This window comes from Oryctolagus cuniculus, chromosome 11, assembly GCF_051225735.1.
Source record: "Oryctolagus cuniculus isolate XC-2025 breed Fujian yellow rabbit chromosome 11, ASM5122573v1, whole genome shotgun sequence".
Lineage (NCBI taxonomy): Eukaryota > Metazoa > Chordata > Mammalia > Lagomorpha > Leporidae > Oryctolagus > Oryctolagus cuniculus.
The window spans coordinates 29033493-29046228 of NC_142877.1; the positions used below are offsets into that span (position 1 = coordinate 29033493).

Genomic DNA, 12736 nt, shown 5'->3' on the forward strand with positions numbered 1-12736 from the left:
TAGGGCACAGGTGCTAGAAAGGAAGAGCTTCCCCAGGGGCACAGGGCAGGGAGGTGGCCGGAGCTGGTCAGGCGTCCCAGACACCCCTGCCCCCCAAGGCCTCTCTCTGGCCAGGAAGGAGGCCCCTCTCCACCCAAGTGAATCCTCTTGAGGCCTTTCCCAGGCGGGGGGCTGGAGCACTACCCAGCACCCCTGTCCTCCCAGAACCATCTTTGAAGGACTGGGCAGTGTCAGGACCCCAAGAATGAAAAGCCCACGGGGCCTCTGGTAGCCACTGGAAATTTTATTTCTTTAGGGTTCTTTCCCAACCAGTCATTTAAAAACCAAAGAACACAGACCCGAGGGGTGAGGGTTGGAGACTGCCCCTCCCTCATCCTCACCATGGACAGCAGCGGGGAAGAAGGAGGGGCGGAGGTGGCTGAAGCGAGAGCAGCAGCAGCAGCAGTGGGGCCACGTCCCAGAGCCAGCTCCGTCCTCTCTCGGACCCCTGCTGGAGGCCCCATGGCTTGGGGTGGGGGGTGGGTAGAACCCACCCCAGGCCCCCCACTCCCCTCCTCAGATAGCCTCCTTGAGGACTCAACCCTTTTCTTCTGGCAGGAGACTGAGGCACACGGAGAGGAGGAAGCGGGAGAGGACCTCGGAGAGGCAGGGTGGTGGTGGCACAAATGAAGGCAGAGGTGCGAGGCGTGGGCAAGGCCCCTGGAAACCCCACCCCCACGCCCACCCTGGGGAGGGGCATGCAGCATGTGGGGGAGAGGCGGGGTTAAGGCTGAGGGGCCCCGAGGGGTGGGGCCAAAGGCCTCAGTCGAAGCCATGCCAGTCACTGTGCTCCGAGTCGTACTCCAGCTCAGCGCCCACGCACTTGACGCCGTCCAGCAGCATGGGCGTGCCGTGGTGCCGGTCTGCAAGGCAGGGGGTGGGGGTCGAGCCGCGCCGTGCTGCACCCCTGACCACTCCCAGGGGACCCTTCCCCTCCCTCAGGGACAGGCGGGCAGGAGGAGGAGGAGGGGAAGGCACCCGCCAAGGAGTTTGAGAGCCCTGAGCCATGCAAGGATCCCTCGCTCAGACACCTCCGGGATTAGGGCAGAAAGCCCTGCAGCCAAGCTGCGGCGGGAGGTCCCGGCCGGGGCTCTCACCCATGACTCGCGCCTGCACCGTCACGCGCACGCAGGCGCCGGCGCCACCTTCGCAGGCCAGCAGCATCTCCTCTTTGAGCACGCCCTCCTTGTGTGCAGAGTACTCACACTTGACGCTGTAACCTGCCCGGGGGCACGGGGCAGGCGATCAGCACCTGACCTCCCGGCCTGCTCCCAGGCACTGCAATGCACACGGAGGAGCATTCAGGAAATGCCCTGTCCTTCCACGAGCTGCACAGGCCTGCGGGCCACCCCAGTGTGGCTCCAAGAGCGCTCCAGCTTCCAAGAGAAGGCCCTTTAATTCCCCCGCAAGGGAAGGCAGGGAGAAGGGGTGGTGGGGAAGAGGAGGGGTGGCAGGGTGGGCTTTGAGCATGTCAGGCAGCAAGAGGCTAGGGCTGAGGGGGCTCGCTCAATCCGCTGAAGGGCAGGTCACAAGGTAGGGGGTGGGGTAGGGCTGCGAAACAAGCTGGGCCCTGAGAACCTGACACCCTAGCTGCTACCAGGTTGGGGATGAGGGATGGGCGGGGCCTGCAGCCAGCCAGCCAGGTAGGTTGGGAGAAGCAGCCTGAGACCCAGGGCCCAGGCAGGACTTGGGGGCGCTAGGTTAGCCACCCGTGGTTCTCGCAGCTCCAGCAGGTTTTCTCTTGAGGGGCAGGCGGGAGGGAGAGCTGCAGGCCCCAAGCCACGTCCCCAGTGGCTCCCATCTTAGTCACCTGCTCACTGAGGTTCTAGCAGGCAACGGGCACACGCAGGCCTGCCGTGTGAGCTCATGGGCTTCTGTCCAGGAGGGGGCCTGAGACATGGGAGCTGCCAGGCGACCACACTGCAAGCTCACGGAGGGGACACGTCCCTGACTCGCTGGGCTGAGTGTCACCCGAGTCCTCTCACTCACTCCCACTCGCATCCAGCACCCCGAAGAGGAGACGCACCTTCAGGGACGGGCATGACACTGAGGAGCTTGAGGTGCAGGCTGGGCACAGGTGCCTCGCGGACGTCCTTGCTCAGCCTGTGCACAGGGGGCAGAGTGAAGGTAATCTCATACCTGTGCAGGATCTTCAGGAAGCCGACCTGCAGCAGGAGGGGCGAGGGAGGGAGGCGCCTTAACTCACTGCTTCTTCCAGGGCCCGACCAGGTCCCGCAGCCTGCGCTCCTTCTGGGCCTCAGCACGGCTGCCCTGGGGAGCCCAGGAGCCTACCTCCTTCCACTGCTCCAGCTGAACCACACCCCCAGCCCCACAATGCCAGATCTTGGACACGACGGGGCCAGCGTCCTCCATGCCATTTGTCTTGCAGGCCCTGCAGTCCTCAGTAAGTCATTTTTCAGGTGAAAAAAAATGGAAGCCAGGGCCACACGGCATGGCCAGGGTAAAGTCCTCCCTAGACCTCCTGGCCACTCCTGCCATGCATGGCACACAGCAAGGCACCAGCCACCGCTCAGAATCTGTGACACAGGCCGTCCATCTGCCTGGTCAGGGAAACTGATCCTCCAGTCACTCAGGCGGCGACGCCAGGCAGCGCAGCACAGGACAGCGGATGCGACGGAATTGGGTGAAAAAGGTACTAGAGCAGCTGTGTCAGTCCACCACTGAACCAGGCTCCTGCCTGCCCGATGGCACCTGATCATGCATGTCTGTGTGCCCACTCGGAGGCTCACGGGGCCCAGCAGCCTCCACTCAAGGTCTAAGTGATTTCTGTTGTTCGCATACAGTGCTTGGCAACCAGTGCCTTCTGCAACAGATGCCGTCTTTGGAAACTCCAGCGATGTGAAGGGTTGCAAGCTGGGTGGCTGCTGAGCAGGCTGCCTGCCAGGAGGGCCAGTCCGGCAGGCACAGGCATGCATGCAGTGCCTGCCCCAGCTCTGGTGGGCACAGACTCCCACCCACAGTGACTGGGGCAGCACAGCCCTACCCCTGAGGGCCAGCTGGGAATGGCTGCATGGAACTGCCAGCCTGTCACTGCATGATAAACCTCAATCCAGGTACCCCTCCCACCCCCTTTCTGGCTGCACCTGCCATCCATGACCCTGTGACCACTGGACCACTTGCAAAATTTTCCAGGGGGGCCGGCGCTGTGGCTCACTAGGCTAATCCTCCACCTAGTGGTGCCGGCACACCGGGTTCTAATCCCGGTCAGGGCGCCGGATTCTGTCCCGGTTGCCCCTCTTCCAGGTCAGCTCTCTGTTGTGGCCAGGGAGTGCAGTGGAGGATGGCCCAAGTACTTGGGCCCTGCACCCCATGAGAGACCAGGATAAGTACCTGGCTCCTGCCATCGGATCAGCGCGGTGCGCCGGCTGCAGCTCACCGGCCGCAGCAGCCACTGGAGGGTGAACCAGTGGCAAAGGAAGACCTTTCTCTCTGTCTCTCTCACTGTCCACTCTGCCTGTCAAAAAAATAAAAAATAAAAAAAAATTTTCCAGGGGAATTACTCAGAGATGTGCAAAAAAAAAAAAAAAAACCTCAACACTGACTGCCCTATTTATAACAGTGAAAAAACAGAAACACCCGTAACACCCAGGCATGGGGAACCAGCTAAGTCAATGAAGATATGCATAATGGAACACCAGGCAGTTGTAAAATCTTGTGGAAAATTATTCACTGACACAGACAAAAAAAAAAAAAAAACTCAGCTTGTCCACTGTGCTACCAGCTCTCTGTTTTTGAACACCAAGTTTTTAAAAACACTTGGAATGACACACATCAAAATATTAATCCCAGTTATTTCTGGATAGTATGACTGTGGATTCTTTTAAATCTCTTTATATTTTTCTCTATCTTCTGATTTTTCTTTAATAGACATGATGGATTTTGCAATGGGGGAGGGAGCTATTTTTAAAGACTTTGGTTTTTCTTCTGTTCATTCCCTTGGGGAGGTTGTCAGCTATAGGAGAAAGAGTCAGATGGCTACAGACCTGGGCCTTTCTCAGCAGGGCAGCAAGCCCCTCCTTGGGTCAGTGTCCAGTGGAGGAGACCTCTGTCCCCCGCGTACAGGGCACTGCTGCTCAACTCTGCACCCGTGGTTTACAGGCCAACCTAGAGGCCTCAATCCCAAGCTTCCCCAGTACAGTCCCTCCAGAGACCCCTCCCACCCCTTCCAAGTGCCCGTGGGGTCGGGTAGCACCCTGGCAGTTGGAGGAGCCAGCTGCAGAGGCTGCAGGGAGTGTGAGGTGTGGCCACAAGAAGAGGGGGCTCCAGCAAGCAGGAGACGTGGGGTGACACATCACCGCCAAGAGCCCACATCAGCCAGAGAGCTGGCAGAGCAGGATAACAAAAGCCACACCTGCTGTCACAGTGATTAGCTTCACACCTGAATCACATGCCCAGGTTCCTCCACCCTCCCACCAAATCTGTGGGTGTGAACTGTCTCCATGGGGAAGAGGAACAGGTAACCCCCTCCAGGACGTGGGCTTGAGCGGGTACGAAGGTCTGTGTGCTGCAGGCTGGGTCCCCAGTGTGGGGCTGTGGAGGGCTGGCAGCTTTAAGAGGTGGGGGCTGGGGGCAGGTTAATTAGGTCACAGGGCCTCCATCCTGGAAGGGACTGACGCCAGGCTCTCAGAGTGGATTAGCCCCTCCCTCCCTGAGAGCCTAATTATAAAAACAGCAGGCCCAGCCCCAAGGCTTCAGCTTCTAGTCTTGCCTTGGGCTCTCTCCTCTTGCTTGCGCTTGGGGTGACACTGCCCTCTGAGGCCGCCTGTGTGGTGACCTGGCCGGAAGGCCCTCACCAGAGCTGCACAGGCATCAGCTTCATGCCCTTGGATCTCCCATACTACAAGTTATGCAGACCTCAGGTATCTTGTGGCAGTAACTTAAAACAGACCCAGACAGTCAGCCTGGATCTGAACCCACACCTGTGACACCCCAGCCACCACCGCGACACCTGCCTTGTACTGTTGTTGTCCGCGGGAGGCTGGTGGCAACAATGGCTCTGGTCACCTTGACCTAAGTGCATCCATCTCATTAAAATCTTACCATTTCCCATTTTACAGATGGAGAAACCAAGGCTCAGGGAGGGGCCGCGATGTGCAGATAAACCATCTGGGAGGGAAGAGGCTAGATGGGCCCGGGGAGCCAGGAAGGGCCAGGGAGGAGGAGGGAAGAAGGCTGACGATGAGGGCGACGTGCTGTACCTTGACCAGAAAGCTGCTGTCACTCTCCTGGGTGACCATGACCACTGAGTCATGCAGCTTCTCATCAAAGTGGACGTGGCTCTGGGAGCCTTCTGCATCGTGGCCTGCTGCGAAGCGGATACTCCGGACCCTGGGCTTGTTGCCTAGGAAGAGTGGGAGAGGGCTCCAGGGGCTGCTGGCTTCCCCGCCTCCCTGGAAACTACTTCGTTCCACCGCCTCCCACCCTGAGACTGCCCTTGACATCACCTGCACTCACTGGCTGGACTCCCTCCAGGGCTAGGTGAACCACGAGGCCCAGTCCTCCCACAAGAAGTGCTGCCCCCCGGGTAGGTGGGGGTCTCCGAGACTGGCTAATGTGAGCTCTCACTTGGGGGACCGGGGTGGGGATGAGGCTAACACCAGATGCAGTGCCTGAGGCCCCTGCCTGCCCCTCCTAATGACCCCAGTACAGGGGTGGGCAGAGGCAGGAATAGGAACAGGTGCTAGGGGACCTGCTTGGGGATAAGAGAACAAAAGAGGACCAAAAACCATACTCTGCCCACCCAGAAGAGGCTGCAGCTGCCACTAAGCCTCACCGATCACTGCCAGGTAGGAAGGAAGAACCCAGGAGCCCTACAGACGCCCCCCCCAACACCCTTCCCTCAGCTGCCCCTGAGCTGGGTGGGGTTCTCCAGGGACAAAAAGGTCAAAGGACTGTGGGAGGGCAGAGCCCAGAGTGGGCTGGATGGACACTCAGGCTCAGTGAGGCCAAGTGCATGTCCCCAGTCCTCTTTGACATTCCAGTCCTGGGCCTCCCAAGTCCTGCCCACAGTCCTTCCGGTGGGCGGCTCTGCGCTGGCTTTGGCCTGGGTTCTTGGACATTCAGCTAAGGCCCAGGAGGCCAGTTTGCCGCATCCATAATCCCTGCTGAGGCCCTAGATTGGCCCCTAACGCCCTCCCTTAGCACTCTGGACTCTGAGCTCACCTTGAGTCCCTCATGTCCCCCAGCTCCTGCAGTGGAACGGGGGGAGAGGGAGGGGCTCAAATCCAGAGTAACAAGAGCACAGCTCCCCAGCAACCAACACATCAAGGACCACAGGGGTCTCCGCTAGGGCTTCAGGGGGCCCCGGGACCCAGGACAACAATGCATGTTCCAGTTACATTCTCTCTCTCTCTCTCTCTCTCACACACACACACGCACACAGCTGATACTAGTCCTGTGTGTAAGCATGTCCCCTCGCATCAGGGCCCCCAGGAAGGGCCGTGCAGACCCCCTAGGCCAGGAGACACTCACCCTTGTTGGCTGCAGCCATGGACGCCCTCCCTGCCGTGGGGTGAAGACACCCGCTCCTGCTGGACACCAGCACTCCAGCTCAACAGCCTCCCATGCTCCAAGGACACCAGCAGGAGCCTGGAGGACAGGGAGTCGGGGGAACAGGAGTCAAGGTCAGCCGTGGGCCCGTGGCTGGGGGAGAGCAGAGGAGCTCCCGCAGCAGCCCAAGTGCGGCCTGCATCCCACAGCACAGGGGCCTCTGCTGCAGCCCACCCCCAGCCCCGACCCATCCCCACGCTCCCTGAGAACTCTCACCCTGCCTGACACCCTACTGACCCAGGGCCCTGGCTGCGCCGCTCCGAAGCAGCTTGTGGGTGCCAAAGTGCCAGTGTAGGACTCCTGTGCCCAGCCCACCTGAGGCAGGCAGGAAGGGCAGCCTGGAAAGGGGAGGGCTTGACTGGTACTCTGCAGGGGCCAGTCTGGCTGGGCTGAGGGCACGCAGGCAGCGCAGTGGGCGCGGGTCAGAGTCAGCAGTGTGCTGGGTGGAGGGCGAGAACAGGGCGCCGGGGATCAGTGTGTCCTCGGAGCTTTCCTTCCTGGTGACCAGTGAGGGCTGTCTGCAGAAGTGATGCTGACCGCAAGTGAACCCTCCCCCCCCCACCTCCCCCACCCCCGGCCCCTGGCCTGCCTCTCAGTCCCCCAGGGAGGCCTCAGGGCCATAGCGTGAGGCCCCTAGGAAGCCTGCCCTGGGCCAAGCTGGGGCCATCTCATTATGAACCCTACTGATGGGAACAGAGGGAATACACAAAAGAAAGAAGAGAGGAAGCAAAACAAACAAGCTTGTCTCTGGCCTTTCCTAAACCAAATTGCCCTGGGGGTTGATGGAAAGCTCTTCTTTACAGAAGATTCCTTACTAATAAGTAACAAAGGAATCAGCAGATGCCAAGTCATTCTTCTCCCCCTAAAGAAACAAATGCCAGGGGCAAGTGCAGTCAGCGGAGGCTGAACCACAGAGGGAGGCTAACAGGGAGCAGACACTAACAGATGCCCCAGTGCCATGGACAGATGATTCCATATTCTTATTTATTTTTATTTTATTTGAAAGGCAGAGAGATCTTCTATTTGCTGTTCACTCCCCAGACGCCCACAATAGCTGAGGCTGGGTCAGGCCAAACCCAAGAGCTAGAAATTCAGTCAGGGTCTCTGATGTGGATGGCAGGGACCCAAGCACTTAAGCCATCACCTGCTGCCTCCCAGGGTGTGCATTAGCAGGAAGCTGGATTGGAAGTGGAGCTGGGACTTGAACCCAAGGACTCTGCTACGAGATGTAGGTGTCCCAAGCTGCATAGTAACTGCTGAACCAAATACCCACCTACACGTGGTGTTCTTCAGGAGACTAACATGGATGTGCAGTGGAGTGAGCCTACATCACCTGGCCACTCTCCCCGGCTCACAGTGGGACAATATGACACCCGGTGCCTCCTGGTACAAAGCAGCCTGAAGTCAAAGCATTGCTGACAAGAGCTGTCTGCCAAAAATGTTTAACCTGGATCTAACGGAACTTCTAGCTCCATCTTCTCATTTATGAAAAACACAGAGGACGATGGAACGAATTACATGACTCTGTGAAAGGGCAATGAGACAAACCCAAAAGGCGGAGAGGATCCTACTGGATGACTGACCTGCTTTTTCAGACTGCAAGAAAAAATAAAGGGGGGAGTGGTGGTGGTGGTAGGGAGAGGCCCAGACATTGTTCTAGATAAAGAATCAGGCAAACCGCAGCTTGTGTTTCGTAAGTGAAGTTTACAGGGACACCGCACGCTTGCTCAGCCACAGGTTGCCTACAGCTGCTTTAGCACTACGACAAATGAGCCTCAGTCGTTGGGACAGATCCTTAGATATTTGCCACCTGGCCCTTAGCAGAGAAGGTTCGTCAGCCCCTGTCCCAGATGAACACACCCCTGAGGGACACAGAAGGCAGGACGGGCAACAGGACAGCGCCCTGGTTCCTTCGCCTCATCGGCTACGAGAGGGAGAGGGGTCCTGCCTTGACCTGCTGCGGGGAATCAGGGAAGTGATGATGGGTTTTTTTGTTTGCTTGTTTTTTTTTTTTTTTTTTTTTTTTTTTTTTTTTAGGTGAGATAACAGGTTGCACTATGGAGAGAAGTAGTCTGTTCTTATCCAGAGAAATGCAGGGCAGTACTTAGAGATAAGTGACACCCATGAGGGGCCTTGGCTGGCTCAGGAAATGAAGAGAAACCACAGGTGGCCTGAGCGGCAGGAGCTGAGTGCAGCAGGCACGGGCTGCCCTGTGGGGTGGCCTCACTCCCTCTCCCTGCCTACCGGGTAGGGCACGCACTGTTCAGGTCCCAGCGGCCCCCTGGTAGAGAGAAGCCTAGGGTGATGGAGGGAAGGGCCTGGGTCGGGTGTCTGGAAAGCAGAAGTGGCCAGGGCAGGGCAGTCCCCCAGGCAAGCATCCCTACTTGGAGGCTGGCTAGGTCCCAGGCTGCATTACCGGGTGCAGGGAGAACTACACCCACTCACCTCTGGCCGGGGCCACTCTGGGGTCAGTCCTGGAACTCTCAGCTTGTCTCCAGAGAGACTGCTCCCCAACCCACCCACTCCAGCCACCCCCTGAGGCTGAGGACTCAGAGCATGTGACAAATGGCCAAGTCCAAGGGTGCCAGGCTCATTTCCTATGGTGCAGAGGCCGCCTCCCTGCACCCATGGGGCAGAGACAGCCCAGTGTCCACACAGTCCCCTCCGCTCTCGGGACATCCAGGGGGCCATTTTCACAAAACACCCTGACCTAGCAATGCAGGGCCTCCTCCCTATCTTCCCCACCGTGCTGCCTGTTCCTGCCTGCTTTTGCCCAGGCCGTCCCCTCTGCCAGAACTCTGCCCTGACCCTCACCCATTCCTTAGCCAGGTCTCAGTCCCAGAAGCAGCCTGCCCCACCCCCATCCCAGGAAAGGCCTGCAACTCCCGACAGGGTCCCCTTCTCACTTTGGGGACTGGGTCATGTCTGTCTGCCCCACTTTACCAGGACAAACCTGTGTCCCCAGCACCCCACACGGCACGGGACAGGAGGCATTTGTGCTCAGTTGATATTTGTTGAACAAATGACTGACCACGCTAAGGTGAGCCTGAGTGGGGGCCTTGGCTGGGCCCTGCGGGGTGTGTTGTGGTCAGTGCCAGAAATGACAGGAAAAGGAACTCCTCATCCACCTTGCTTAGCCAACCCCTGCCCCGAAGGCCAGTCTCCCTCCCCCCTGACCTTGCTCAGCTGCCCACCCACCTGCAGAGAGAAAGCTGGCTGCGGGCAGGGCCCAGGTCCCACGTTGCGCCCGGAGGTCAGGACAGAGCAGACACTCAGGATGTGCCTGTAACACCCACCCCTGGCCACAGCCACAGGAATACTGGTGGGTGGGTGGGAAATGGTGTGCAGGGCCCAAAGGAGGCCAGATAACCAAGTGTCCTTTCAGGGCAGAGAGCCCTTGCCGCTGGCCATCCCCTGGGAGCTGGACTCTCATCCACCCAGGCCTCCTCTCAGAAGCAGGAAAAGAGGGCACCAGGCCGCGTCCACAGAGAACGGCTAGGCCACCGCAACCCCAAACCTGGCCCTGCCTGCAGCGTCCTCCTGGCCCAGCCGAGTCCTCGCTGGGGCCCGAGCCGCACGCCCCCAGAGGCAGCAGTTCTGGTTCAAATTCAGGACCTGCCGTTGCTGCCTGCCTGCAGATTTATTTCACCTCTCTGTCGCACTGGAATGAGCGGTGGGCTCTTCCTCGCAGGCTGGCCGTGGTGCAGCCGCCCTGAGGCTCTGTGAAAGCGCACTGCTGCCAGCCTCCTCGCACAGCAAACCCCTGAGGCCTGGTTTCTAAAGCAACAGGCATTTCAGCAGCCCCGGAGGAGCCATGGGCCCCAGGGACTTCAGCCTGCCCTGCCCGGAAAGCAGCGCAAGGGTTAAGGGGGCCTCCCTCCCCCTTCCTTCCTCTTTTCCAGGCCCCTGGGAGCCCCCCACCCCAGAGGGGCTCACGACAAGATGTGGAAAATGCATCTCCTGGAAAATGTCCAGGAATACTGTATCCCGCCTGCCCCTTCCCCCGAGATGGGCTGTCAAGCAGTCAGGGGTCACAGGATGAGGAGGAAGTGACAAGTGGGACAAGGGTCTTGGAGGTTTCTTTGGCCCCTGGTGGCTGTCAGGGAAACTGGAGGACTCTCCCCTCTGGGGGCCACAGAGCTGCCAGCACAGGTCCGCCTCAGCTACAGAGAGAAAGGTGGCTTCCAGGCTACCCGACCCTGTGACACGGCAATGGCCAGACAGAGGGGCAGTCCCACAGGAACCCTGAGTTCCCGTCCCATTGCACAGTGGCTGCTGTTCCAGGCTGTCCCACACCGGGGCCCAAGGCTCCAAACTGGAGAAAGGGCCAAAGACAATCGGTCTAATTCGTCCTAGGGCAAAACAGAGCAGAGCGGGCCACTCCGTCCACACCACCACTCTGCCCCAGAGGCAGCCAGCCCCAGCCTGTCCTGTGCTGTGTGACTGGGGACATGTCACCAACCTCTTAGGGCCTTGTTTCTCAATCATGCTGCAATCCCTAGTTTCGGTCTGGTCTGAAGCTTTTTTCGGAGCCAGGCCAAAGAAAGGCCCTTCCACTCTTCCTGCCTCCTTCTCCCTCATCCCCACCCCCGGGCTAAGCCCTGGCTCAAGTACTCAGCAGCACTGTCCAGCCTCCTATTAAGCTCAAGCCTGCACAAACGCCCACTGAGGCCTCAATGCAGCCACACCAACCTGCTGACTCCCAGAGCCAGACACGGGACTGCACACAGCAGCGCCCCACGCACTCAGAGAAAGGCCTGGAACACAAGGCTGCGAGTCAGGTGTGGCTGTGGCAGTGTCGCGTCAGCTCAGCCTTGATGTCACCTCACTTCCTCCTCCCTCCAGCAGGCCAAAGGTGCAAGGACAAGTATGGCTCTTGTCTCTCTCACAAACAGAAGATGCAGCCTGATCTGGGGAAGAGAGAAAGCTCCATCTCTGCTGTTTCCCCAACAGGTGCCGCCTCCTCTACCCAGCACCCTTTCCCCAGACCCCCCAGCCCTCAGCTCCCGGGCGCTGAGATGTCTCTAGCCTCCAGATTGCCCGCTCTGCCCGGGCAGTGCCCTGGGCCCACGACCCAGAGGCCCCAAGAAGCAGAAGCAGAACAGGCGGGGGTCCGGGGTGGTGGCTGCTCTTGACCACCTTCAGTTCCCTGAGGCAGAAGAACCCCTATCCCCATTCCTGATGCCAACGCTGGACAGGAAAGGCAAGCTGAGGCCGTCCTCCTCCATCTAGCAGGGCCCTGCTCCCTAACATGAGCACTGGACCAGAACCTCCTCCTGCTGTGTGACAAGGAGGAGGCACCGGGGGCCTGGGTATAGGACCCTGGACACTTGTCACCCGCCATCCCCATCCCTGTGGGTGTGGCACTCCCTTTTCCAACACCTTCTCGACTTCTCTCGGTAAAGATGCAACTGGGCGCCCCCTCCCCCCCCCCCATACCCGCCAGGCGGCAGCTCTGTCCCCGGGAGATAATCCGGGGCGCTCCCCGAGCCTAACCTCAGCTGACGCAGGAGCCTCCTAAGCCCGCACTCCCAGACATCACCGCCCTCCGCGCTGAAGGTGCCGAGGCACAGGACACTCCAGGGGGGGGCTATGCGTCCAAGGTCACACAGAGACGAGGTGGCAACGGCGGGAACAAGGGGGAAGCAGCGCGGACCCCAAGGCGTCCCCACCCTCTCTGTGTCACGCGTGCCCTCCAACAGTGCCCTGAGGAAAACACTCCTGCTCCATCAACTAATGGTCACCCCGTCCCCGGAACCTGTCCCCAGCTCAGGTGCTGGGGAGTCCTCCAGGCCCGGGCCCGAGAACTGAGCCCCCGCCCCAGCCTCCCATCACGGCAGGTGGGTCCCAGGCACCCACTACTTAGGACAGAGACCGGGCCCGGAGGGTGGCGGCGGGAACCTGGAAGAGGCGGGAGAAGAGACATCTCACCTTGCGGGGCGCACCCCGGGGCCGGGCCGGGAAGCGACGACCGCTGCAGTGGCGGCGGCAGCGGGGGCTCAACGCCGAGCACGAGGAAAGCAGCCCCGCGCCGCGGCCGCCCGCCTCACGGCACGCCCCCGCCTCTGCCCATTGGTGGACGAGGGGGTGGGGCGAGGGCCGGTTCAGACCAATGAGCGGGCTCCGG

At 59.9% G+C, this 12736-nt stretch overlaps 1 protein-coding gene across 2 annotated transcripts; it reads right to left on the reverse strand.

Moving 5' to 3' along the window:
* Nucleotides 1-263: 263 nt before the first annotated feature.
* On the reverse strand, nucleotides 264-12664 carry ADISSP (adipose secreted signaling protein). Of its 2 annotated transcripts, none has more exons than XM_002710925.6 (6): nucleotides 12541-12664; nucleotides 6532-6648; nucleotides 5259-5401; nucleotides 2066-2204; nucleotides 1137-1259; nucleotides 264-902 (listed from the first exon to the last, which is right to left on the reverse strand). In XM_002710925.6, the coding sequence occupies exons 2-6, from the start codon at nucleotides 6548-6550 to the stop codon at nucleotides 802-804; spliced, it is 525 nt and encodes a 174-aa protein (XP_002710971.1). In that variant the 5' UTR covers nucleotides 6551-6648; nucleotides 12541-12664; the 3' UTR covers nucleotides 264-801. The 2 variants fall into 2 exon arrangements, with proteins under 2 accessions (XP_002710971.1, XP_051701222.1); XM_051845262.3 differs by lacking the exon at nucleotides 12541-12664 and adding an exon at nucleotides 6847-7106.
* Nucleotides 12665-12736: the final 72 nt, after the last annotated feature.